The following is a 27,324-nucleotide window of genomic DNA, read 5'->3' as shown; positions in this document are numbered from 1 at the left end:
AGGAAAGATGGTCTAATGCAGTGGTTCTCACCCTGTGGTTCGTGAACTATGTGTAAGGGGTTCGCAAAAGACTTGGACTGAAAACTGACCAAACAGAATTCAGCTATATATACAGACAATAGACTTCCAAGGGGGTCCGAACCTTCATTTTATATTTTCTAGAGGTCCACAAATGAAAAAAGGTTTTCTACCACTGGTCTAATGTATAGAACAGTGTGCTGGGACTCAAGATGTGAATTTAGTTCCCAGCTCAGCCACAGACGACTTCCTGTGTGACTTTGGGCAAGTCACTTAATCTACCTTGTGCCTTAGTTTCTCATGTGTAAAATGAGGATAATACTTCCCTATTTTACAGGGGTACGTTGAGGGTTAAAAATTCATAAACTGTGAGGAGCCCAGATGCTATGGTGATGAGGGCCATGTAAGTTCTGTGTTGTGTTTTGAAAGGCCTGTGAATCCTTCATACTCTTTTAAAGCCACTTTTGGTTGTATCCAGTGCTTTGGTGTTTGTGAAATTTCACTCACTGAGAAATCTGCTTGATGAAGCATTGAAGCTGCTCTGCTAAAATAAATATGAAAAGGTGAAGTGTGTAGCAACAGCTGTACAGTGTTGGGTTGTAAATGTGTCTGTACTGTAATGATGTATCAGTAGCATTGATACATAGTCCAACACCAGTTAGGCATGTAATTGCCCAGAAATGGTCTCTAATACCAGTTTTAAGAGGAGCTGCCAAACCCACAAAACTCAGGGCCTCTCCCTCTGAATTTGAACTCCACTTGGACGAAACAGCCCCCAGTTTGTTCCTCCGGGACACAGGCCTGCCTTGTTAGGAAATCAGTGAAGTTTGGGAACCCACAATACCTCACATAGCTCTGTGTACAGTAACAGTGAGTGGAAATAGGGCCATAAGCATGAGCAACCAGACGAGTTATAAATATAGAATACTCTCTCAATTCCACTTTCGTTAGTCATGGAAGGACAGTGAGAGTTTTATAAACTTATAAGGAATATACAAACAGATCTGAATTTAAAATAACTCTGTATAATTTTTTTAGTATGTGAAAAGAATATTCTTTTTTGAGACCATCCATGTAAGTATCTGCCATGGATGGTATAAGGAACTTTATTTTTATATGTTTATGTCAGTGCAACTCGATCTAACAAAAAAGGTACTGGAGGGAAAATGACAAGCATGAAGCTCTTGCTTGAAAACAGAGGAAAACGGCCTTTTTTTTTTTAACGTAAGTATCAACTTTCAAAATACAAATTCCTTTTTCTTTTCTTTTGTAAACACCATCTGATGCCTTTGCTGGCCTCACAGCAGCCACTGAGCATTGCTGCATTAGCTGTGCTGCAGAGTAGATTTCCTGTCAGATACAGCTTAACTGTTCTTCGTTTGCCATCAAAAATTCTGTCTGGCTCTCCCTAATCTGGTGGTGAATCTTCAATACAGGAAGGGATTTAGGAAGCCAGAAACAATGCTATGATTTTAAAATCACAGTAGAAATGTTTTTTTCCCTCTTTGTTTCCTCAAAAGCATATGTATGTGGATGTACGTAGTAAGATGCAATATATACCTAACGGGGGTGTGTGCGTGCATACGTAGTTTGTGTATTATATATTAAGTGTGACTATATTATCCACACTTGCATCTTCTGGGTGGTGGCAATAGAAAAGGGTGGCATCCTTCTTCATTATATTTAATTGTGTAATCAGCAGTGCAGAAGATCTGCAGTGCTTTTATCCTGTATAGAGAAGAAATTTCTACAGATGCAGCTGTCTAAATATAGCCCCTGAATGAGGCAATGTTATCTAGTGGTTAGATCAGGGGACAAGTTGAGGCCTATCTTGTATTTCCACCACATCTTCTGCCTAGCTTTTCTAGTCTTCCATGATTTTGACCTCTCTTTCAGCAGAGACCATTCCTTCAGTATGATAGACGGGGTCAGCAGCAAAAAGATGAAGTGCTCCCCCACACCCAGAGCTCCAGTTTTGAGGTGGTATTTAGAGCTAGTTGGAAAGTAAGATTTTTACTGTGAAAAATTTTGACCAACTTTTTTCATTTTTGTCAAAGAAAAAAAATCCACAGAGAAATGTTTATATTTTGGTGAAATATCATAAACTGAAATATTTTCATAAATAATCACACCACGGTGCTTCATGGAAGTTGTAGTTCAGGGGCTTTATATGCCCATTCTCCTCTCTGGCCAGGCTAAATCTCTCATGATACATCAATTTCTCCCCTTCAGGTGAAGGGAGGGAGGCATGCCATACGATCCCTGACCATGGTGCATTATGGGAGATGTAGTCCATCTGGAGTTCCCATCCCAAAAAAGGAGAATAGGTGCATAAGGCACCCACATTATAACTCCCTTGAGGCAGTGAGACAGTATTTTGAATAACAATACTTCAGTATTTTGAGAAAATATTGAAAATTTCCTTGGAAAGCTGCCTCTTTTGTGAAAAACTTAATTTTGTCCATAACCCAATTTTTCGTCAAAACAGTTTTGGCAGAAATTTTTCTACCAGCTCTAGTCTAATACCTTTTTGGAATGCTGGAGATGAGAGGGATCCCAAATGACTTCTTATTTTTCCCTTGAAGTATTTTGTGCTGTTGGAGTGGGATAAGTATGTATTGCTTGCAGATTTCACATGCCACTCAGAACCAGAATCAGAAATCTTTTGTGGGAAACATTCAAGACGGGATACCAGAATCCAAGTCAATTCCTTAAATCTAGAATCCTGATTCTCTAAGCAAATTAAAATTCACAATACAATTTGAGCTGCTTTCATTTATTAGCCGGATTGGCTGCAAATGATAATATACTAAATAATCCTAGCCATAACTACCTTCTCTGGGGCCTAAAGGGCACGTATATCAGAGAACGCTGGAGAAAAATCAAAGATGTGAACAAACACACATCTTTATAATCATTAATGCTCTTTTCAGTGGGAGTTATTCGGAGTGGGTGAGAATCTATCAGAGAAGTCTCTCAAGGATGCATGCAAATTGAAACGCTTGCTTTCTTAGTCCAGTGTCTTTTATCAGGGATGAAAGCTTTGTTCAGGATGTGCAAATAGGCTCCCTGCTCCAAATGATAGGCATTCCGGCCATCTTGTTCTTTTGATGCTGTGATGCTGGTAAATCAAGTGCCAGCTCTGGCCAAGGCCATAGGTGTTAACTAAGAACTGATAAATTCGTAGCTGGAAACCAAACCACCTCACCTGTTAGTTTTGTTCAATATAGGAATTAGTCTTATAAAAATGTATTTAGTGTTTAGACTCTATGAAAGTCTTGTAAGCTGCTGCATGCATTAATCTCACTTGCAATGTCTGTATTCCATGCTATAGGAAAATATGTAATTTTTGCGTTATAACTTTGAAAATGTTTGCTCTGTACTGGTGAACCCAGGAACGGGAATTGTCATCACCTCTACCACCCCCTTCTCCACTCCCTAGAGGAGGCATACCTAGATTAAAGGGGCTGTTAGAGAACATTGCAACGCAAAGAATTGGTGAATGGCCCTATCAAGCCTTGGAAATGCTATGTGAAAAGGAGCTCATCTCATGGACTGGAAGACTAAATGTGACCTGTTTTATCTTTTACAAGAAAATTTTTCATCTATTTGAACTCTCACAGGGCCAGAGAGTCTAAATTGAAGCAAGAGATCCCCCAGAGTCAACCCTGGGTTTGCCCTGAAAGACATTTCAAATTGACAGATCACTGCAACTCTGTCACTCTTAGCATTTAGATGGCAACTCATTGGTGTGTATATGTTTGCTTGCTTTAACCTGCAAATAACTTTTAGTTCTTTGTTCTAGTTTATTACGGAACTGACTATAGGTGTTGTCTTTGATATAAGACTAAGTGACCTGGGGTAAGTGACTGGTCTCCTGGGACTGGAAGCAATCTGAATATTTTGAGATTTTTGGTGGAAGTGACAATTATTACTAAGTCTGTCTTGCCTGGGTGGTAGGATAGACTGGAGAGTCTCAGCGGACTGTCTGTAACTGGGTGGTAAAACTGATACAGTGATTCAGGAGTTCACATTTGATACTGGGTTGGTGAAATCTAATGATGGAACATACCACCAGTTTGGGGTATCTGCCCTTAGGCAGGCAGGCACTCATGGTACTGAGCCACTCCAGACAGTTTTTTTTTTAGTTTTGTAGGATGGAGAAACAGACCCTGCTTAAACAACTCAAACAGCCACAGTTAAGGACCATAAAGTTAGAAGATTGGCATTAAGTCTGAGGAGGAAATTCAGCCTTGTCCTTTCTCCTTCTGGACCAGTTCAATCCACATCAATTTAGTGTGTGAGAATATACTCATTCTGATGATAGAATTTCAGCAGTTTTCTCCCTCCTCTTCTTTCTGTCAACTATGCCAGTGAATTTATATTAAAAAAGAATGAAGAAACTATCAGCATGTTGTATTCAGATTGCTTGAAGGTCTTGTGAACACAGGGTGATTTTCTTCTTTGTCTATATTTATAATGGAAGCAAGATTGAGAACAGAAAATTATTCCCCAACTCATTCAAGAAATAGCTCTATCTTTCTGTGCCTGCCAGAAGCTGGAACTGGACAACAGGGGATAGATCATTTGATAATTACTCGGTTCTGTTCATTCCCTCTGAAGCATTTGTCACTGACCGCTGTCAGAAAGTAGGATAGTGGGCTAGATGGACCATTGGTCTGACCCAGTATGGCCACTCTTACGTCGTTCTGCATGATTATCAAGAGTTCAGCCTTCTATTTCCCATAAGATACGGTCACCGTTCTTCCCATTTCTTGCAATTAAGGGGAAATATTTTCTATACACGTACATGTTATTTGGTACATTCTTTTCTCCTTAAGTGTTGTAAAAGCTCACATCAGTTTGTATATCAGTTACGTCTGCATCACTTGGATGATTTATAGCTGAAAATGTACTTCTCTCCTTACAAACCAGTAGCAATTTATAATTAAATTTAGGAAAACAAACTCTCTCTCTCTCTCTCTCTCTCTTCTTGATATTCTCTCTGGGTCTTTCACATCTTGCGTCTCATTTTGAAGACAACTTATTCTGAGATATCAAGCCAGCTTTTAACCCTGCTGTTCCACTAGTCAAACGAGTGGCCAGGTTTAAAAAAAAAATTGCTCTGTCGGTGGGACCTAAAACAACTTTGACTGCTATTATTTTCTGCTACTCTCTATTGTCCTTATTCCTCGTCACCCACCAAATGAACAGGAGTGCTGTTATCAATGTGGCTCTCTCAGCTGCATGACAATAAAATCTTTGTAACATATACACCCTCATGGTGTATATACACTTGTAGTTTTATTGAAAGTTCTCTCACTTATACAGTAGTTGGCATTATTCCTGGTTTTTCCCCCCAGAGGAAATCTGTCACTTTCTAAATTGTATCAAACTTCATTTATGTCACTTAGTTCCATAAAGATTAAGTCCATTAGCGTATCTTACTCCTGTTCATGCATGTAGTGAATGCTCTGAAATGAAAGCAGTAGAGAATGTCTGAGTTGGTGACCTTTTCTCTACAATATAACATTTCTTTTTTTTTCTTTCTAGCATCAAAAGAACTACATAATTTAGGTCAGTTTGATAATGTTATCAAAGCCCTCTTCCTCCTTTAAAATAAATCTGGAATGAGAGTGGTATCCTCTCTCCAGCTGGGATTTTGCCAGCTGGTGACTGATTTATATTCTGTTCGCTTGCTATATATTCATGAAATAGTGTGTCTCTTGCCACCTGCAGCATTTGAAAGAAAGTCAGACAAATCTTTACTTCAAAAAATTAGAACCCCACAAATATATATTGCTTGCAACTTGGATCCCAATAAATGATATCCTTTTTCCTCGTGCACCCTTCAGCTTGTTTAGTTCAGTTTAGAGATGTTTTGCTGTAGTCATTTTTTTCCCTTGCACTGTTTGGGCATGTCTGTGGCGTATCTGGGAGTTAGCCACCCATTCTGAGTCCACAGTTCCTGAGTCATTTCTGGAATTTCAGGTGTTTATTTAGGGGTGTTAGTAGATTTTAAATCGAATTGTGAGCAGCTTTCCCGTGAGGATAAGTGTTGATTTCTCTTTGTACAAAGTCCTGTTTTCATCCATGCTGATGTCTTGGTTAGTGTTCTGGCTCACCTTTTCAGTAGGAAATTTCACTCTTCCTTGTGGAGGAAATGTGTATAGAGCAGTGTAGCAGTCAACATAAAACATTCCCAAATAACTTGTTTCCCTGTATTGTAGATAGAGTAGAATTGGCGAGGAAACCCAGTATATGCTTGCATATGTGCCTTGGTTCAGTTTGTGTGGGTACTGATTTGTTCTGGCATGGGAAGTGACTAGTTTTTTTTCTCTCTCTCATGTGCATGCCATTGTGAGCCTTATTGGTAGGGTGACCAGATGTCCCCATTTTATACGGACAGTCCCGATATTTGAGGCTTTTTCTTATATGTGCTACATACTGGTTTCTTCTGACTGTCGTGTAATAGCTATTTTCATCACTTAGATTTCAGTTCGTTTCAATTTGTAAATATGAGCTGAGTTGCCATACTGCTCCTGGAACTTCGTAACAACTCCGAACGCCTCACTTGCGGGATTCCCAAGGGATTGGTAGGTTTATTATGCCAGCCAGTGTGCCTGAATACTCTGGTCACTCAGACAAAATAAAATGGGATTAACAGGCACGTGTCGTTTCTTACTGTAGCTTGGAAGCCTGATGTCTTTCCCATGTAGCAGGTTTGATGTGGGTTTGTGGTGAGGAGCTAGAGAGTCTGCTAGAAAAGCAAGCTAACAGAGTCATCACAGTCATTCCGCTAGTGGAAATCTATGTTTAATTGAGAGAATCTTTTTTTTTTCCCCCAGAGCTAACTGTCCCTTATTTTTAGGCAAGATGAAGGATATTGTTTTTGTGAGGCATTTGTACTTTTGTGGGATTATGAGCCATAGCAAACAGCCTCCGATTACTCAAAGGCATGATTATCTGATGACTACACCCCTTTGAAGTTATCTTATTACTAAAAGCTACTCTGAGAGGGGAAGGGAAGATAATATCATGGAGGAGGACTATGAGTGACATTGGTGACATTGTGCAGGGTGGTGCACGTATCCTTGCAGCAGTTCTGGCAAGATGTTCATGCTAATGAATGGAATTCCAGGTAATGCACATTTCCTCTCCACACCATTGGCCTCGATTCATGGCTGCCATATTGTACTTGTAGTCAAAGGGAGAACTTAGAGCTCTTTTAAAGAAAAAATCTTATTGTTGAGTGATGCTAGACTTTTTTAAACCCTATATCCAGTTCCTCTTCCACTTCTATTATATAGGGAAAGAGAAACTGGAATCTATAATTGGACCTGAGCACTTCCATTAGGCTACGGGGCAATCCAAATAATTTTTAATATGGTTTTGCTGTTGGCCATAAAGGGTGTTCAACTTTCCAGCATGCTTACTGTTGTTGAATATTTGATTTTTTTAAAAAAATATTGCTTTTAAAGGGAATGTAAATGCGTGCTTATTTCAGACTGCTTCTGCTCACAAGTTGATAATTTGTGGGAATTTGGGATGTTTCCATGCATATACACGCTTTATTCAGGTCATAGGGCACATTATAACTCTGACAAAACTACCTTGCACAGAAGGCGACTGGATGTAATTGTACTGAAATGGAACTGGTGCAGGAGGAGGAAGGTGCTGCCTGGGACAACTTCAGAATAGTCTGAAAATCCTTAAAAAGGTTTGTAGGATAAAATCAGGCTGGTAACAACCAGAACATAAACACGGAAACATATGGTTCTCAGTGGAATGAAGTTGAGTCAAATATAACTCACAGGCTGTAGACTGAATGCCCTCATCTTACTACTTGGCCTAGAGTTTGTATGGACCGTTCCAAATATTTTGCAAGTGGAGACGGTTGTATGCAAACTGGGGATTTGAAGAGGGAGGAGGTAATCACTCATAATTCATTGCAACAGCATGGTTTTGAGAGAAACCTTTAAATAGACCTTGGCAGGTAATTTCAGACAGTGTTGAATTGTGCCTTACTTACCAGAAAGGAAAGGAATCTGTTTAGCATATGGGTGCCTGGTGTTGTGACACTTCCCTGTCTGTGGATTTTTCCTGAGACAAGTGTCTGGTTTAGTCACTTTGGTGAAGGGAAAAAAAATTAACAAGGCAAAAAGTGTGTTGCTGTAACCAGATCATGCTCTTGCATAGCTATTTAAAGCAAAAATGTTCCCTCTTCTGGAGATGCTGTACCCATGGTTTTGTGCTGGAACACGTTATTGCGTGTATATAATGAGTATGTCGACTTATTTACATGCTAGATTTGAGGTTCGGCCCTGGTTGTGAATCACTGGAAGTGGGTTTTCTGGGTAACGTCCCTGTCATCTCTGGTTAGCTATCACCACACCAGGTAAAAGGCACGAATGTCTCCCGAGTGCTCTCTTTGCTACATTTAAAAGCCAGTTTTTCTTTGAAATGCTCTCTAAAGTTAATGCTGGGGTGTTTTTTTTTTTTTAAACCCTGTCATTTATAGAAATTAACATTCAAAAACTACCTGCCTTTCTGTCTTGATTGATAGATTTTGACAGCTAATCTTTACAAGGGTTGCCTGGGATAAAATGTTCTTTCCTCCTCAGTCCCTGTTCAAAACTACATTCTTGTTCTTACTTGGATGGATTTTTTAAAAAAAAAGGGAGAGAGAAAAGAAAGGAAGGATTGAATATCATTTTACAAGGAGAGAAAGAATCTTTAAAAAAAATACTTATCCTACACTTGGCAACCTTCTGCTGTCCTGCGTGCAGCTGGCATGACGCCAGCCTTGGCAGAGGCTAGGGCCTGCATTTGCCAAGCAGTCTTCCTCCACTTGCTGCATTTTCACTCCCTGTGACTGGCTGTTTATTCACCCGATTGCTCTATTTCAGCAGTGCTGAAGTCATGGCGTCTTGGAAATGATAAGAACACTTAGTCTGTCCAAACTGTAAAACAGCCATGATGTCAGAACTCTCAGAAAGTGATCTCTGAGAGCTTTAGCTTAGTGTACACTTCAAAAAGCTTGAGATATTGGATGTCGGAGAACTTACTGCTACTTTTAAAAAGCTAAACAATCCAAAAAGGAGCTGCATTAATTTTTTTTTTTTTTTAAATAAGAGTAGTGTGCTAAGCTGTATGTCTTGAGGATTTTTCCAGCCTTGCATCTGTCTGGTTTTTTTCATTTGTTTTTTTGGGGGGGGGGGGGAGGGGGTTGGTTGGGAGTGGTGAATCCTCAAATCAGAATGTTTTATAACTTATCTTGGCTTTCTGTAAAGTAATACCCCAATAGGTGTAAATAGAAGTTGTTCACAGAACAAGTAACTTTAAATTGAGTGGTGTCAGTTCCATGTTGTATGCATAGTGATCAGACTGATGAGACACTATTTTAGAAAAACTCATGTATTTTGTTGACTTGGAAATGCCTTTTCTCTCAAATTTCTTTGAGTGAAAGGGAAAGGCTAGGAGAAGTAAACATTTACTGTGATTCTTTGTTTTGTTCTATACCAAAGTTCTGTATTGAATGACATTTTTGGGGAGTAGATTGGCTTTCTCTTCCAAAGCTTTCCAATTTTGGGAAGTGTGCTGGCTGCTTAGCAGTTCACACAGCAAGTATATTGGTTGCAGAATTCTTTTCAGAGTTGAGGAGGAGGAGGGTGGCTGGCTGTTAACAGGTGTCATGATTTAAAACAAAACCTATTACAGGAGGTTGGACACTAGGGACCCCAATTAAGTGGCTGACAATAAATTAATGCATCACTCAAGTACTTCTCAGAGGCCTGAAGGGAACATTAGAACATTTAGTCTGATCTCCTGCATATCACAGACCATTAAATTTCACCCAGTTACCACTGCATTGAGCCTAGTAACTTGTATTTGGTTCCAGCATGTCTTCCAGAAAGTCATCCAGTTTTGATCTGAAGACATCAAGAGACAGTGAATCCACCACTTCCCTTGGTAGTTTGTTCCAGTAGTTAATCAGTGTTAAAATTAGTGCCTTATTCCTAATGTGATATTGTCTGGCTCTCACTTCCAGCCCAGTGGTTCATGTTATGCCTTTCTCTGCTAGATTAAAGAGCTGTTTAGTGCCCAGTATTTTCCTTCCCATGAAGGCAGTTATTCACTCTAATCAAATAATCTCGCCATCGTTTTCTGGATAAGCTCAGCAGAGATTGAGCTCTCTCTCTCTCATTGAGTCATTTTCTCCAGACCTCAGATAATTTTTGTGACTCTGTTCTGTATCCTCTTGAATTTTTCCACATCCCCTTTTAAAATATGGACACCAGAACTGTAAACAGTATTGGTCTCTCCAGTGCTGTATACAGAGGTAAAATCACCTCCTTACTTTTCCTCACTACCCTTGTTTCTACATCCAGGGATCCCACTAGTTTGTTTTGCCACAGCACCACACTAGGAGCTCATGTTCATTTGTTTGTCTACTGTGACCCCTAAATTTTTGAGTATATGACATATACACAGTTACATTTATCAACTAAACTTGTAATCTCATCAAAGAATTATATCAGGTTTGTTTGCCAAGGCCTGTTTTCCATAAAATCATTTTGACTGACATTATACTTGTGTTCTTCAATTCCTTATCAATTGAATCCTGGATCAGCTTTTCCATTATTTTGCCCATTGTTGATTTCAGGCTATTTATTTCAACCAGCCTCCTGGTGGTCTTTTTAAATATTGGCACAACATTAGCCGTTTTCCCATCATCTTTAATTTCCCTGGTATTCCAATATTTATTATAAATTAATATCAGCTGGCCAGAATTCTCCTTAGCCAACTCTTTTAGTAATCTTGTGTGCAAGTGTCCGGGACTGCTGATTTAACAGTGCTTATATTTAGCAGATGTTGTTTATGTTCTCCTTAGTTACTAATGGACTGGAAAGCACTTCATCCTCATGTGATCCAAGTATTTCCTCCTCCCTTTTTCCAAATACAAAACACAAATATTTATGGAACATCTCTTCCTTTTATGTATCATTAACAACAATTTTGCCATCTCCAGCTACTGGTGGGACTATACCAGGGATCAGCAATTTTTGGCACGCGGCCAGTCAGCATAAGCCCCTGGCGGGCCAGGCCGGTTTGTTTACCTGCCGTGTCCGCAGGTTCGGCTGATCGCGGCTCCCACTGGCCGCGGTTCGCTGTGCCCGGCCAATGCAGGCTGCAGGAAGCAGTGTGGGCCGAGGGACTGAACAAGCAGCATCCCAAGTTTGGGAAACACTGCTATAGGGTGACCAGATAGCAAGGGTGAAAAATCGGGATGGGGGTGGGGGGTAATAGGCACCTATATAAGAAAAAGCCCCTAATATCAGGACTGTCCCTATAAAATCGGGACATCTGGTCACCCTACGTTGCTACAGCTTTTGTTCCCAATGTACTTTAAAAAAACAAACAACAAACCCTCTTTTTTTATTGTCCTTCATCCTGCCAGCCATGGATTTTTCCCTGATGTCTTTAGATTCTCTCATCAATTAATATTGAATGCTATCCCTTTCCTTCTTTTCCCCCAATTGTATTTTTTGTTTCTAATTGCTGCATTCTTTTCACCACTGAATTAGGATGGGCTTTTAGCCAAAGTTGCCCTCTTGGTTATGGAATCGTAGCTTTCTGGCCATCTGACAAATTGGTCTTAAAAAACTTGTAATTTTAGTTAACATTTTACTATATTTTTCTTCCCAGTCATGTTAAGTTTGAAAAACTTGTATACCCGTGTTACTGTTTACATCTTTGTCTTGTACATTTGTGTGGTTTTGCATGCTTCAACTATCACCTTCATTGATAAGGTTCGGTGGATCAGCTATGAGATGTGGGGGGAATCCTGTTCATATGCCAGTTTATCCATGAATGACAAAAGAATTGAGGAAATGAGAAGGTCCTTCCCCTGGAGTGAAATAATTTAGACCTCTTTATACTATATTTATCTGCACTGTTTATGCAACAGCCTTTGTTTTTGGTAAATGTCTCTGTCCAATTAAGAACAAAAATCACGTGGCTCTGCTTTGATAAATCTAATCATGAACCTTGGTCATGGAGGCGTTTTTTCTTAGCAGGATTGTGAACTGGAAACCTAGTTAACACACTAAATCTAAGTTTTGGCACCCACGCTGAACAGCATTCCATCTGCTGATGAGCCATATGGCCTGGGGTTTTTCAAGAACTCCCTCAATAATCCTGAATATTCTTAATATTTTTATACATTAAAATGAGGCACAGTTTACAGCAGTCTCAAACAAGGCTGGCATCGGTGTTGCATTTACACCACTCCAGAAACCACAGGCTTTTATCCTTGTTCAAGTTACACTAGTACCTCAGAGTTATGAACTGACCAGTCAACCACACACCTCCTTTGGAACTAAAAGCACGCAATCAGGCAGCAGCAGCGATGGGGTGGGGGGAAGCAAATACAGTACAGTGCTGTGTTAAACATAAACTACTAAAAAAAAAAAGGCGGGGGGGGAGTAGCATGTTTCTTCTACATAGTAAAGTTTCAAAGCTGTGTTAAGTCACTGTTCAGTTGTAAACTTTTAAAAGAACCATAACATTTTGTTCAGAGTTACGAACATTTCAGAGTTCTGAACAACCTCCAGTCCCAAGGGGTTCGTAACCCTGAGTTCTACTATATATCATTCATCTACAGTCAGTGTACACAAGTAGTAATTTTTTTTATTTCTTGTTTTTACCTTTTAGTGTAAGGCAATTATTTTATTTGTCTTTCCTGCAGAAAATACATATTGGATGTATTAAAAGGTTTTGCATCATTTATCAATAATGGTCTCTTCATCGCTGTCCTTTCTTTTAAGAGGAATCTATTGTGGGATACATTTTGGTCTGGAGTCAGAAATATTGCATATACAGAATCGAAGTTCCCTTTTACAGTGTAATTTAGGCAGAATTGAAATGCCATCTTAAGGAGTACCTTCCATTGAGACATTCATAGTCAGCTTTCTTATGCTAATGGTGGTGGTGTCCACAAGCTCCCCTGCAGTGAAGACCCCATCAGCATTTTCATTATAAATACCAATGATGTTTGTACTGAAGTCTTTTTTTTTTTTTAACTTTGAGAAGTGACTGTAAAAATGACACCTCTCTCTGTATGTCTTGAGTCCTACCTGCCTGCATAGCGACTAAAATACATTCTTACTGTGTTTTATTCCTGTTAGCACTGCAGAGCCGTTGTGCAGGCGAGAGCTCTGTCTGATGCTGAGCGTCAACAGCAAGTTTATTAAGTTCCCATTCGTTTCTCCTTTGGAAACCCATTGAAAGCAATGGGTATCACAGAGGGCATAACTTGAAGACGAGGGGGCTAGTCTACACTGGGAACATTGAAGCGCTGCCGCGGCAGTGCTTTAACGTGGCTTGTGTGGTTGTGGCAGAGCGCTGGGAGAGAGCTCTCCCAGTGCTCTTAAAAAACCCCACCTCCAGGGCGTGGGGAGGGGGCAGCTCCCAGTGATGGTGCATTGTCTGTTCGGGCGCTTTACAGGGCTGAAACTTGCTGCACTAGGGGAGGTGTTTTTTCACACCCCTGAGCGAGAAAGTTGCAGCGCTGTAAAGTGCCAGTGTAGACAGGCCCCGAGGTTGCACAGGTAATAAGTGAGGATAGAATTTTCCCTGAAGAATCAGTATTCCTGGTGCTAATTCATGAACTAGAAAGAACCCAGCTTAGCCCTTGGATCCCAGGCTAAATGTTTAGGTCTGGCAATTCGGGGGGGGGGGGGGGGGGAAATCTGTAAACTCGAGCATATTTCATGCAGAGACCATTGAGAGTATAAACATGGGATCCCACAATGCCACTATTACAGATAAACTTTTCAGAGTAGAACCGTACATTAAAGCTGACAGTACATATTCCGTCATAGCCAAGGCTTGGCATACAGTGTCTAAATCCTGAAGAAATAAGTGAGGGGTTGTGCAACAAATTTTTATTTTGTATTGTTGTCTGTTATTTATATTATAGTTGTGCCCAGTGGCTCCAGTTGTGATTGGGCTCTATTGTGGTGGGTTCTGTACAAACACGTTGGAAAACATGGCCTCTTATCCCAAAGTACATACAATCGAAAAGTGAGATCACCTCTTGGGTTCAGACATTTTTCAATATGGTAAAACATCTTTATTTGTAAGCTGAAAATTTGCAGATAAAGTTTCACAGATCATGTTGTGTGCAAAGCTCTAGGAAAAAAGAAATTCTGAACTATCCTGCACGGGTTGAATGTAGTTTTCTCTTCCTAAATAAACTGTAGTTTAATTTACAACCGAGCAGAATGTGCAGCAGATTTGAGGGAGGGGAAAAGAGAAATATACAGGATGGAGTAGAATCTGGTACATCATCTTGGGAATTTCTCCGTATCTATTGTTGGGTGGATGCTGCATCCTTGTCACGTACAGTGTTCTCTGCGTGTCTGGTTGTACTCTTTCTAGTCATGTAGTTTGGTTAAAGTTTCTTCTGTTGATTTGCTTGGGCTCCACTGCAGTCCTACTACTGAAACTTTTGTTTTATGCTGCTGTTCCTGATACTGTTTTTTAGCTAAGTTAGAAAGTGGAAAACAGTTACCTAATGAAAACCAGATTTCCTATCTTGTGTTTGTTTACAGAGCCTCTGGCATGTAGCTAGCCTGGCTTAAAGGCCATAAAACATTGTAATCAAAGTGTTGTTGTTACATAAATATAAATGCTGCTGCTTCTTTTGATGTAACAATAGTAAGGCTGTCTCTTGAAGATCCTGCTCTTCGTTCATTTTTTCCAAACCCAGTGCCCACACCTGCAGATTAATGAGTTTTTAAATAAATATGCTTTTCGCGAATTTATGTCCTACTAGTCCGATATTTGTAGATAGGGTGGAAGTGCACTCTCTTCAGGGGAAAAATAAGAAGTCTGTGAGTCCACCATATATGATGTGTAGCATCTGTACTTTATTAAATCCAATTCTGCATACATAAGCAACATAGGGATGCTACAGTGGGGTCAACCTAGCCATGAGTGCTGCAGTATCGCAGTGCATTATTGTACGAATGTAATTAAGTTGTTTAAAGGGAGCTTTTTTGTTGCCAATAAAAGACCAGTTTGAAATACAATTTGGAAAGACAAAAAACCCTCTCAAAAACAATAAGTCAGCACTCAAAAATGTAACCATAATACCAGGGCTATCAAATGGGTTCCAGTCCTCAGTTGTTTCTGTTATCCTTATGTTGACATTGCTTTCAACAGTTTTCCTCATTACTTCACTGGCTCATATTTTAATGTAAATCTGGGAGAAAGATATCTCCAGGCGACTTGAAAACTCTGAGAAAATGAAATTTACTTTGCCAGCCTCCCAAGTGTCAAAGTTTTCAAGGGTTGCTCTAGACCCAAGGGGATATGAGCTCACAGAGTGTTTACATTGCTGCTTTTAATCTCCTCTATATTTTTAAAAGGCCAGTTGTTCAGTCTTCCCTTACTCTTTCTTTGCAGTGTGCCCCAGCGCTTGTGGCAAACGGGCTTGCACAGACCAAAATGAATGTTGCCATCCCGAGTGCTTGGGGAGCTGCACTGCGCCCGACAACAACACGGCTTGTGTGGCCTGCCGCAATTATTACTACGAAGGAATCTGCGTGCCCACCTGCCCACCGAACACCTACAAGTTTGAAGGCTGGCGCTGCGTAACTAGAGACTTCTGTTCCAAAGTCCCTGCTACAGAGATAAGTGACTATGAGAAGTTTGTGATCCACAATGACGAGTGCATGGCAGAATGTCCTTCTGGATTCATACGCAACGGGAGCCAAAGGTAAAGGGAATACACAAGCTTGCATTATTATTCATATAATTCCCTGCGTGGTTTTAGAAAGATAATCCCCCGGTTCCATGGCATTAACTGTCTAAGGGCCTGATCCCAGGTGGTGCTGAGAATCTTGGTCTCCCGCTGGCATCAGTGGAGATAGTATGGTCAACACCATGAGGATGACGCCTTTAAACTAGACAATAGCCCAGTGAAAATGGCAATAAGGTGGGCGGGATGGAGATGTTGAAGAGATGCCATTAATCAACGGAAAGGAGATTCTGCTCTTGGAGAGCATTGCCACACAGAGCAGATTATAAAAGTAGTTTTGTTTCTCATGTTAACTGGTTGTTCACTGACATTCTGACTTTTCTGTGCACGTCTCTTATGTACAGTCACGTTCATTGCAGCCTTTAGGTCTCTGCATTTTCTGGTTCACCATGTTTTTCCTGGAAATGCCAACACTACCTCAGTTCAGAGAAGTAATACAGTAGCTGCCATGCTATTTTATGACTAGGGCCCTACCAAATTCACGGTCCATGTTGGTCAATTTCATGGCCCCAGAATTTTAAATTAGTCAGTTTCACATTTCCAGATGTTTACATTTGCAGTTTCATGATAATGTAACGGTGGGGGTCCCAACCCAAAAGGGGATCGTTGGGGTTGCAAAGCTGTTATTGGGGGTTGCAGCATTGCCACACTCACTTCTCTGCTGCCTCCAGAGCTGAGCTTCCTGCAGCTGGGGGAGATAGCCAAAGGTGGATCTGATTGCCCCCTGCCCCCTCTTCCCAAAGCAGCTGTGCAGGGGAGGAGGAAGGTCCTGTCCCTCCCCAGGCCAGCCGGGACGAGCAGCTTGGAGCCCCTGGCTGGGGCACTCCCAGCAGCACGGGGGAGATGACACATCCCCACCTCCGGGAACCTCTGAGCTCGCCCCAAGAGCGACCATGCAGGGGAAGAGGAAATCCCGTCCCTCTCCAGCACGGCCAGGACTAGCAGCTGGATCTCTGTGCACGGTAGAGACCCTAGCTGGGGCGCACCCAGCCCTACCCTGTCTCCTCCCCTCCAATAGCTAGATTTCATAGGGGAGGTCTGATTTCACAGTCCTTGACATGTTTTTCATGGTCGTGAATTGGGTATTTTTGACTGACTGACTGTTGTGGGGAACTGTTTTTTTACAGGAATATTACTCTGATGTTTGTTAGTCATATTCCTGGAATTTAAAGAACTTGGAGTGATAGATATGTTGTTGGTTTGCTCACTTTGCCAGTGGGCAAGGCAACAATCTTAGTTGCCCACCCAGTGGCACTAAGAACAGTTATTTCCTATTAATTGCTAATATAGAGGAATTCTTAGTACTGCATTGAAAAATGTCTCCATATAAATGGTCTGTATCATAGTTTTACCTTTATTTGTGCAGGTTAGTTTTGTTCAAGGGGTGGAAATCTCCACTATTTGCTTTATAAAGCTAGAGAACGAGAGAGTATCGTCCAAACAAACATCTTCCTAGGAAAATTTCCAGTTCCCATTTAGATGCAAACAGTATTACTCTTTGCTAGCTTGAAGCCAGATGTTTACCTGAGAAACTGTTTCCCTGTTGTCTGGCCTGAGCTTCTAGTAGTGGCTGTTTAAAAACACGCTCATAAAACAGTATAGACACAGCTTATCTTATCATAGTTTTGTGTTCAGCTGCAAAGGCGGAAAGGCATAACTCAAGGCCAGTGAATGTTTTGTCCCCCAGTTTCCCAGAGCTGGTATTAACCAACAGTTGCAAATGAGGTGTTTCTAGCATTCTTTGTACCCTTAGTTGAATGCCTCTTACATGTCTTCAGCTCTTAAGCACATTATTCTGTAGCATTTGAAATAGGAGCTCATGACTAAGAAATGAAAGCTCCTTTCTTCCATTACATCAGTGCACATGTTTCTCCAAGCTGAAGAAGAAAGTGGGTTCAGTTACCCTTTAGTTAACGAATAACAAATCAATGTTTACCAGTGTGCTATCAATGGCCTTCCTTTTCAGAGCTGGGGTTGAGCTGTAGATCACGAAAGCTTATGCTGTAATAAATTTGTTAGTCTCTAAGGTGCCACAAGTATCCTTTTCTTTTTCCCTTTGCTTGTCGTCTGTTCTCCCCTCCCTTCCTCCCTCCCCCCCCCCCCAAAAAAAAAAAAAAGGTATAATGTGAATATAAGTTAAAAATCACCAGTACAAATGCAAGACGGAAAAGTGGTGAAATAAAACAAAGGAATGATGGTTATATTTTATCTGGAAGGAAGAACAATCCCATAGTGTCACAGTGGTGGCAGCTCATTCGTACATATTGAGGTTAGTAGAGGGATAGCGCCTATGATAGAGCTCTCCTTGTTTTGGTTCCTGTTTGCTAGACCTGAACTTGAAACTTTGGTGAGAAGGGGTGGAGGAGAATTCATGTAAGTGCTCACGTTCCCGCCCTCGCCCCAGTTTTACTACTGAGCTATTTCAGCAGGTCTGGGCTGGAGTAGGAGATCACTGTGGAATTCTCTCTCTCTTTTTAGCTCTTACATATGCATGCTGAGGTTTGAGTTTTCCAAAGGTGCCTAAGGGAGTCAGGTACCGGAGGCTTACCACCTTGGGCTCCTGTGAAAACTCCAGCCTAATTTCGTTAGCAGAGATGTTCGCTAGAGAATTTCTTAGAGAGCCACCAATGTCTGAGAGAGGGCAATGACTTTTTCTGTGTTCTTGAACATTTGTCCTTCAGTTACGCTGTACTAAGTGTAGGAATGCAGCAATAATGACTTGCACTTAGAATGCCCTTCATCCAGAGGGGTCCCACAGCATTTCATACCCTGATTTACAGACTGTGTGTGGGGAGTCCTGTTGCTCACCACTCTATTGCAGCTACCAGGATGGTGAAATATGGCAGCAATTTAACAGCTAGCCGTGGGGCTTGTAGAATTAACACTACACAACAGTTTAGGACAGGAAGTGACTAGGAATAGCATATTCTATGCAACTGATAGAGTGGTGAGATTGAGGTTTCTGTTTTGTGCTCAGTTGCACCTTACAGCAATTTTTCCAGTCCTTTGATACCACCTTTAAAATACAAATTGTGACACCGTTTTATTAGGACAATAACCTCATTAGGAGATTTCTCTAATAACCATTTTCCCTAGGGCCCTTATATATGAGGGTCATGTTTGCTCATAGAACCCATGGAGTCCTGGGTGCATGAAATATTTGCTTTTCTGCTGGGCCTCTTCTGAAAAATGGCAACTTTCCTCCCAGTTCGAGAGATTTGTGTTTTGTTAGGTTGCAGATAGAGAAGTTTTTGCTTTCCAAACAATGCAGCAGCAGCAGTCTGTTGTGGATTGAGAACCATGTGTTTTTGTTTATTTCTGGTCTCCCTTCCTTCTCAACAGTATGTTCTGCAGCCCCTGCGAAGGGCCTTGTCCAAAAATCTGTGAGGAAGAGAAAACAAAGACCATTGATTCTGTCACATCAGCACAGATGTTGCAGGGATGCACCGTCCTCAAGGGGAATCTGCTTATTAACATCCGCCGTGGGAGTAAGTAACGTTCCTCCTGAGTGGAGCCTTCTGTGAGGGTCCTTTAACTTTCGATTTGCTCTTTGAGTGTATCAATACACACACACAAAAAAACCTTAAGCAGGGTCTTCAAGAGGATTGTTTGCTTTTTAATGGCGCTCCTGCTGCATTAAGGATTTCTGCTGGAATCCTCAACATGGCGGCATTCTCTGGCATGTCTGTAGACCAGGTATTTAGCCAATGGCAAAGCTCTCCTCCTCGTGCATGAGATAATGAAAACCCCTGTTTAAGTTCTAACACTGCTCTGCCCAACACTCGTTATTACTGTGTTGGTCATATCTGGTACATGTCCTAACGTAAATGAACTCTGGATACGATTTGTCAAAGCAGTGATTCATCAGCTGGGAAAATTCCAACGGATGCTGGGCTTTAAAAACCATTGTAAACTTGGTGATTTGAAATATACCTCCCTGTGCATTCAAAGGAGTGTGTGGGGTGGAGTGCCTTGAATTTTTGTGCCTGTGCTAGATAGATTGAATTGCCTATGAATACCAGGGTTGCTCCCTAATAACCAAGGGGGTTGGAAACAGTTGTATGTGAATTGTTTTAATTATGTGTTTCACATGTTTAAGTAGAATCTTAACTTTTGCAGGGAGATGGTCTGAAGAACTTTTATTTAAGTTAACCCATTCAGCTCACCCACTCTCTAAAGTAATTAATTTTATTCCTGTGACGCAGTGACGCAAGTTGTGTCTAGTTTAATGCTTAGATATTATCTCAAAGAATTGAAGAGTATTCCTAATCTACACCCTCCAAAGTTATTTCAGGTGATTAACTGGCCACATGATATCCAGGCTGTACAGCTGTGCACACAGAGCTTAATTAAACGTTAGTGTCCTGCACAAGGAGCAAACACCCGGCTTCCACGGTCCTTGCCCATTTTGGAGAGTGCCTCCTACACAACGACCCTTGTAACTATTATACAAGCTGTAGAAAACCTGACTCTGAGTCAGCCTAATTCCATGAGGATGTTATGGCTTTACCTTCATTCCTTCAGCATTCCAGGAGCAATGGCTGCTTAAATGATGTAGTTATATCTACTCTGTTTTTTAAATTGCCAGTGACAGTCCTGTGCTTTGGAGATTAGTGTCCTTGCTGTTAGTTGAGAATAATACTGTATCTCTGTGGGGCTTCTCTTAACCTCCAGTCTGATGCCATGCTCTTCAGTTGATCATTTCAGCCTGATCTAATGAATGAGCTTTACCTCTGTCACCGAGAGTAACAGCAGTTGCAGTTTCACAGATGCCTAAATTTACAACTGCACATGAGTCTTTTCAGTCTTGCCAAAAGGTTGGCTGTTGAAAGCTCTGAATTTGGTATTGGCACTCGTGTGGAATATTCATGCAAAGGAAAGCATATCAGTAAGAAAGTTATAAATGGAGTTCTGATAGTGCCTTGTTTTGTGCTCCACCTGTCTGCCTGCATAGGTAAATAACGATACGTGCTGGTCTCCAGCAAGATGAATCTTGATTTTGTTTGCAAAAGCATTGAATGTAATAAATATTTATTCTGATATGCTAACCATGCATTGAACAAAATGCTGAGATAAACATGTATGAACTCTAATTTCCTTTTCTTTAATGTAGACAATATTGCTTCTGAGCTGGAGAATTTTATGGGTCTGATAGAAACAGTAACTGGGTATGTGAAGATCCGCCATTCCCATGCACTAGTCTCCCTCTCTTTCTTGAAGAATCTGCGATATATTTTGGGAGAGGAACAGTTGGACGGGTAAGTGTTCAAATACAATGAACTAATATTTGTAGAGGCAGCTTTGCTTTAGCAGAAAGCCATGGAAAATAAGTCTTACCATGAATATTTTGTTACCATTTATTTAGTCTTCACCTCCACTAATATGCAGTATTTGTCTCCTACTGAACAACCATTGTACAATCATTCATTTGATCCTCTTGCAAGCAAGTAGTGGGATGAAGATTTTAAAGATATATTTATGCTATCTGCTTTCTCTTGTAGAGATTTTTTAGGGAGATGTACGTTAGTAAGCATCATTTTCTGTTATATTAGACATGTTCTGTTTTTTGATGCTCAAGTGCATTCAGAAATGAACATCTTCAGAAGTCATTGCTCTTTTGGCATTGCAGTTTTAGTGTTGTATCCTTAAGAGAGGTCTATGGAATGTCAGTTGGAAGAAGATAACAGGTCACTAACTGCAAGATAAGGGAGTGCGGCTGAAACTAGCTTGTGTAGCAGGAAACTGCTCATAAGTGAGCTAGCCTCAAAATACTCACATGAAACTAATTCTCCTTATCTAGAGCCAGAGAAACAAAATATGAGCCTATAAAGTAATCATGAGCCACTGAAGTGTTTGCTGATAAACATTGTGGATTTTTCCTAATTCTGTTAATAATATTAATTCTGTAATATTCTGTGTAATATACTTTTAATAGCACATCCTGCAATTACTATCTGAAACACCACCTCCCATCCTCACCCCGAAGGTAGGTGCTGAAAGAGCAGAGGTAGGTTTAGCTCCTGCAAAAGTTTAGTTTGAGATGCTTAGGTGGGATGATGTTCCTCTGGGAAATTGCTGCACTCCCTTTCTCTCCCCAAATTAAGTAAGTTCCCAAGTTCAGAACAACACTCTGGAGAAGAAATTGAGCCTTCCTCGCTAATGAGAGATCCAGTAAAATAAGGATTTTGGAAAATCATTTAGGAGAAGGTAGTGGGAAGGTCATGGGAAAGGTGGTGTGTCTCTGATTTATCTGCCCTGACAGGATAAAGTTACAGCATAAGGGATTCTTCACAACCTCCCTCTCTTTCTCAGGCTACTTTTTGGTCAGTCTTAAATTCTTAAAATTCCACCATCTGACAGAGCAAGTTAAAGGGCAGCTCTTCATTCTACACTTGAAAAGCACGCTGTCTTTTTCAGTAAGAACATTTGGCTCTTTGGAAAAACATGTTTCTAATTGCAAATCCAAGAGGCTTGTCACTTTGCCTAGAACAAGGCTCTTTCAGATACTTATGATGTGGCATACTCAAGCAGATACTCCAATTATAAATTTGTTTTTGCTTTCTTTTAGTAAGCAAGTTCAGGAGTAATTGTGTTTATGGAATCTCGTATGTCAGCAAGCATAACTGATAGGAAAGAAGCATCAGTGCTATGATTCAGGTTTTATTAATTCTCTCTGCCTGATTTCACAATGGAAAAACAAACAGTGCAACTTAGAGGAGAGGAAAATAGGGGTGCATGTGGGAAGCAAAACTGATCCACGCTAAGGAATTAGTGCAATTACGTGCTGTTTGGGTCAGGAACGGTCTTCCTCTGTTTAGAAAGTACTTACACATTTGGGGCCCTGTCGCAATCTGAAAGATAATTGTTCAGAAATATTCAGCTTAAGGCAGACAACCCTGCATGAAAATTTCAGCCCAAACAGCTATTTGGGCAACGTTAAAAGAAACTGAAAATAGGTCTTAAAATGGGAATTGTTAGACTGCCCTAACTATAGCAGTCGCTGCCAGCACTGCATATAATGCATACAAAAAATTATATTGAAAGAACATTAAGGTTGCAAAGTGAAGCTCTTTTATTGTTTCCTCACTTTCATGGTTGCCTGTGCAGCCTTAATTTGGCCCCCTTGTGCTGAGGTAAGATGCATTATGATACATGCTTTAATTATGTGACCACAGACTCTTTCTCTCCCCCCCCACCCCCCATTCTATGCGTGGTGCTGAGGAAAAAAGGGCAGCTGTTCAAATTTTGATCCTTGTCATTAAATTTGTAAATCCTGACTTTTCCTCTCATCATCATTCAGAGCTTGCAATTATTCATTTCCTCATAGTTTTTTCTCTAAGGGTGCCTGTCACCCTAGTATCTGAGGGCCTCATAAACAGTGAATTTCCCTCTTGCTGCACGATATGAGCTTTATTATTCACCTATAACAAATGGGGAAACTGAAACAGACTTGCCTGAGAGAACATAGTGAATCCGTAGCAGAGCCAGGATTCGATCTCCGAAGTTAGAAGATGAGGAATGCACAGTTAGTGGCCACCTGTCAAAATTTACGGTGTCAATCACATAGGAAGCCTCTGACTGAGACAGGGTTAGAACCAAGTTCTCCATTATGGCATTCATGTGCCTTAACCACCAGATCATCCTTTTGTCCTCTGCCACTTTCACTGCATACCTTCCAGAGCAGGTCCTGTGGGACAGTGCTCCCTGCCTCCCTCTCACCCCCAAGCCCTCTGGACTTGTTATCGGGCTCCTGCCCCATGCACCTCCTTGACTGCCCCAATCATGCAAACTAACTCATCTGAATGCCATCCAGCTGGTCCACCTCTGAATCATGCCCAGGAAACATCTGTATGCGCTCATGCTTCACACCATCCACTTCCTTATCCTTGTGACCTGCCCCGACACCAGGTAGCTGGACCTGTTGCCACCTCAGGAGGGCAAGGAATGCTGGTAGGACAGTCTATAATCCACTCTGGTCCCCCAGCCTTTTGGGTATATTAGTTCGCAGTTCCTTCATGGAGCCAGGAGCACAAGCATGTACCTGGCACGGTTCACAAACTGCCCCAACATCTGTCTTCTTTGCAGCTAGAGGGAGACCCTGGTACACATCTAGGTAGAGTGCATCAGGTTACAATCCCTCTTCCAGAACCTCTTACTGAGATTCTGGCTGCAGTTTTCTCTGCACTTCCTGGTATTGGTACCCCCTTCCCATGGCTGCACAAAGTTGCAGGACCTCCCCTTCAGCCTCCTTCTGGAGCTGGCCAAGATGGCCCTCCATCACACCAGAAGGAGGAAGTTGGATTGGGGGGAGGGTACTCTGCAAAAGCAGGGACTTATTTCTATTCCTTGTCCAGTCACACCTCCTAGCAGAGTTCTTCTGAGTCCACTGACTCTTTAGATGCCTTTGAGGAACAGTGGGTGCTGTTGGGGGTTCTCTGTTCAGTGTCCCCATCTGATCACCTGATTTTCACCTTCTGACTTTCACACCTGCCCCTGTTTTTTCATTTGTTGTCCCCCACAATTACTTGTGGCCTGGGTTCACTAGCCCCTCCCTCTTGGTGAAGGGGAAGGCTGTTAGCTATGGGTGGGCTTACACCTGCTGTCTCCTGGCACTACAGTAGGTACACACCTTCCAGCTTCTGCCACAAATGAAGAAAAAGTCCTACAAATGGTTTCGTATGCGACACTGCGCTGATTCATTCCCTTAGCACTGTCGATCCTGTGCACTGAATGAGACAGGGTCCTGTGGACAAAATTGTATGTGACCATGTCATTAAAGACTGTGTCATACTACTTATGTCCAAGGGACTGAATTAAGGTTACACAGGCAACTGAAATTATTTCCTTACTTTTCAGAGTTTGGCTTTCCAACTTAAGTAAGATTATTTGATCATAGTTTTTTGTACGTCATTTCAAAGGTAAAAATAAATTCTATGGGCAGCTGTAACAGCTCCCTCATCCTGCCTCATTAGTAGAGTTTGAACCCTGAACCTTCAGCTTGAGCTACAGGACTAACTACATAAATTGGCACAGGTTATCTCAGCGGAGAGCCCTGTGCTGAGTTCAGGGGGAACCTGGTCCCTGGGGTTTTTGTTGGGAGCCCAGCCTGGTGCACTTCCAGTGTCGTTTATCTTTCTCCTGTGGGGATGAGGGGGTGAGCAGTGCAATCTCCTTTTTTTGACTCTGGCCTTTTTTCTCCTAAAGCTGCAATCAAGGGTGCCAGTTGCAATGGTGGCTTGTAGACTCCTGTCAAATGGACACTAAGACCCTCCCAGTTCATTTTTCTTAGACTGCTGAACAGCCATTAGGTAACTTTCAATCAGTGCCAGGTTAGCTGAACTGGCAACAGTCATGTAGAGGTGAAAGTTGCATTTACCACTTAACGTTATATTAAACTTCAAAATGAAACCGCCTGGCCCATTGCACTGCATCAAAATACATTCATGCCATGGAAGAAGGGGTATTTCTAGAAGTTACTACTATTTACAGGTCAGTGGTAAAGCTGTGGCACAGAAAAAAAAAATATGGCTCCTATAGGGGTTGTTTCTCCTCTTTGTTTTAGTTTAAAGAGATGTTATGAAGAAACTGATGCTTTCTCAGAGACTTCTACCAATAAGTGACCCTTCAAAAGGGAGGTAGAGAATGGGGCATGACAGGTTGAATTTACATATGGGCTCAAGTGCCCCACCGATTCCCCTGCTAGTTAGGGGAGAGCAAAACACCCCAAAGACGGCCATGGGTAAAGTCGTGTCATGGCACATTACATCCAAACCCACACTTTAAATTAAACACAATAAAGCAATATCTCTAGTTTCTTCCCGTATGAATTTCCCAACAGAGACTCAGTTCTTGGTAGAGCTGCTTCTAGCCCATCTACAGTGTACGGATTTATAGCCGTGCTGCATAATGAAGGGCCTGTTGGTGATTTGATTATAAACCCCATTTTTCTGTTTGAAAGTCCCATCAGGCAGATACTGTAGAAATAAAGGAGAAGGTACCAGAATTGTTGTTATATTGGTTATTTGCTGATTTCAAAAGTTTTGTTATGCTGTGGCTTGTTGGGGGAAATATTCTAAAATAATGGGAGAATTTGATTTAAATTTGAACGGCTTGTAAACCAGTTTAAAAATGTCTGTCTTCTGATGGTGCCTTTTATACGCCATTGCCTAATTTGTTTGCTTGTTTGTTTTGCAATATTTCTATTGCGGTGGTGCCTAAAACCCCTGGTCAGGGATCTGGGCCCAAGTGGGCAGGCACTGTATGGACGCAGAGACGCACGCGCTCGCTCTCTCGTGTCACATTAAAAGACAGTCCTCACCTCAAAATGCTCCCCAGTCTTTTTTTAAAAAGCAAACCAAAAATTTTCTAAGGATTATTCTGCTCTCCTGGTAATGTTTATAAGCAACTTTATCCCTTAAGGGAAAAGTTGCGATTCGCCTGCTCTGTGGGGGCAGTTGTGACGCTGACGAGATACAGTGTGAACCTCCTTCTCTCCCTCATTGGCTCTGATTAGTTGGCTAAAGAGCTTTTTGCCCATCCTAGCCCTGGTAGTTGGAGTACCTTCTTCTCTGGGCCTCCCCGGGGGGCTTCTCTTCTGGTCTCTGCTGGTCAGATTCTGTTGCCTGGTCTTCCCTCTGCAGTCAACTCCCAGACTGCTGGCTTGAGCCTGCTGCTCACACTCACTGCACTGGCCCTTTGTCTGCCAGTCCCTGTTCCCTTCCCGTAGAGGTCACTTCCCTTTCCTGGTCATTCTGAATTGCACATTGCCCTCTCTTAGCAATAGGCTGACCTGGGTTTTTGCCTCTCCCAGAATGAACTGTGGCTCGATCCTTTCCTTTCAGATCATCCTAAAAAGGAAGGCGGGGGATGCCCAGTAATGATCAGCAGAATTACTGCTGCATTTTTGTTACAGGGACCATTATAAATTTCAGTGCAGATGTATGTAGCACTGTGAAAGTCCCAGGAGCTACATAAATATGTAAAATGTGATGTGTTTTAAAAACTCAGCCAGTAGTTGCCCAGTTATCAGTGTGTCCTGTGATTTAAGGTTGCACATCAGCTGTGTGATGACACTACCATGTGGGTGTTGCAGGGGATATGAACATCTGTTCACGTTCTTTCAGTCCTGCCACAAAAACTGGGCCTTGAAGGTCCACAGGTGGCTTCTGCTCATTGGTTTAGACTGCCCTCCTTCAGGCCCCAACCTCTTCTCTTTCGGTTAGTTTCTATCTCAATAGCTGATTGGCAGAAGTTTGTTTTCCTGTTGAGATTCTTTTATTCTTTCCGTGCTATCTTCCTTGGCATCCTGACGTTTTCTTTCCCCCCTCCACCCCCCTCCTCCACAGCTGTAAAGGCCAAAGTCTGATATAATCGTTACTTATAACTTGTATCTCCAGAACCCTGAGTGTGCTTTTTGCCCTCTTCAGCATCTTTTCCATTTCTGCAATGGTTTACCTGCCCTGTGACTGGACTTGTAC

General features: G+C 41.6%; 1 protein-coding gene across 1 annotated transcript in view; it reads left to right on the top strand.

The window, feature by feature from the left end:
- Positions 1-27,324, top strand: part of IGF1R (insulin like growth factor 1 receptor) — a 272,165-nt gene that overhangs the window by 195,889 nt on the left and 48,952 nt on the right. The window contains exons 3-5 of the mRNA XM_074966524.1: positions 15,493-15,805; positions 19,190-19,335; positions 20,961-21,105. Of these exons, the coding sequence (XP_074822625.1) occupies positions 15,493-15,805; positions 19,190-19,335; positions 20,961-21,105 (604 nt within the window). The remainder of the gene's footprint in view (positions 1-15,492; positions 15,806-19,189; positions 19,336-20,960; positions 21,106-27,324) is intronic.

Source organism: Natator depressus, chromosome 10 (genome assembly GCF_965152275.1).
Source record: "Natator depressus isolate rNatDep1 chromosome 10, rNatDep2.hap1, whole genome shotgun sequence".
In the NCBI taxonomy this organism is placed as follows: Eukaryota; Metazoa; Chordata; order Testudines; family Cheloniidae; genus Natator; species Natator depressus.
Note: the sequence above shows the minus strand (reverse complement) of the source record. Positions and strands in the feature narration are given on the sequence as shown.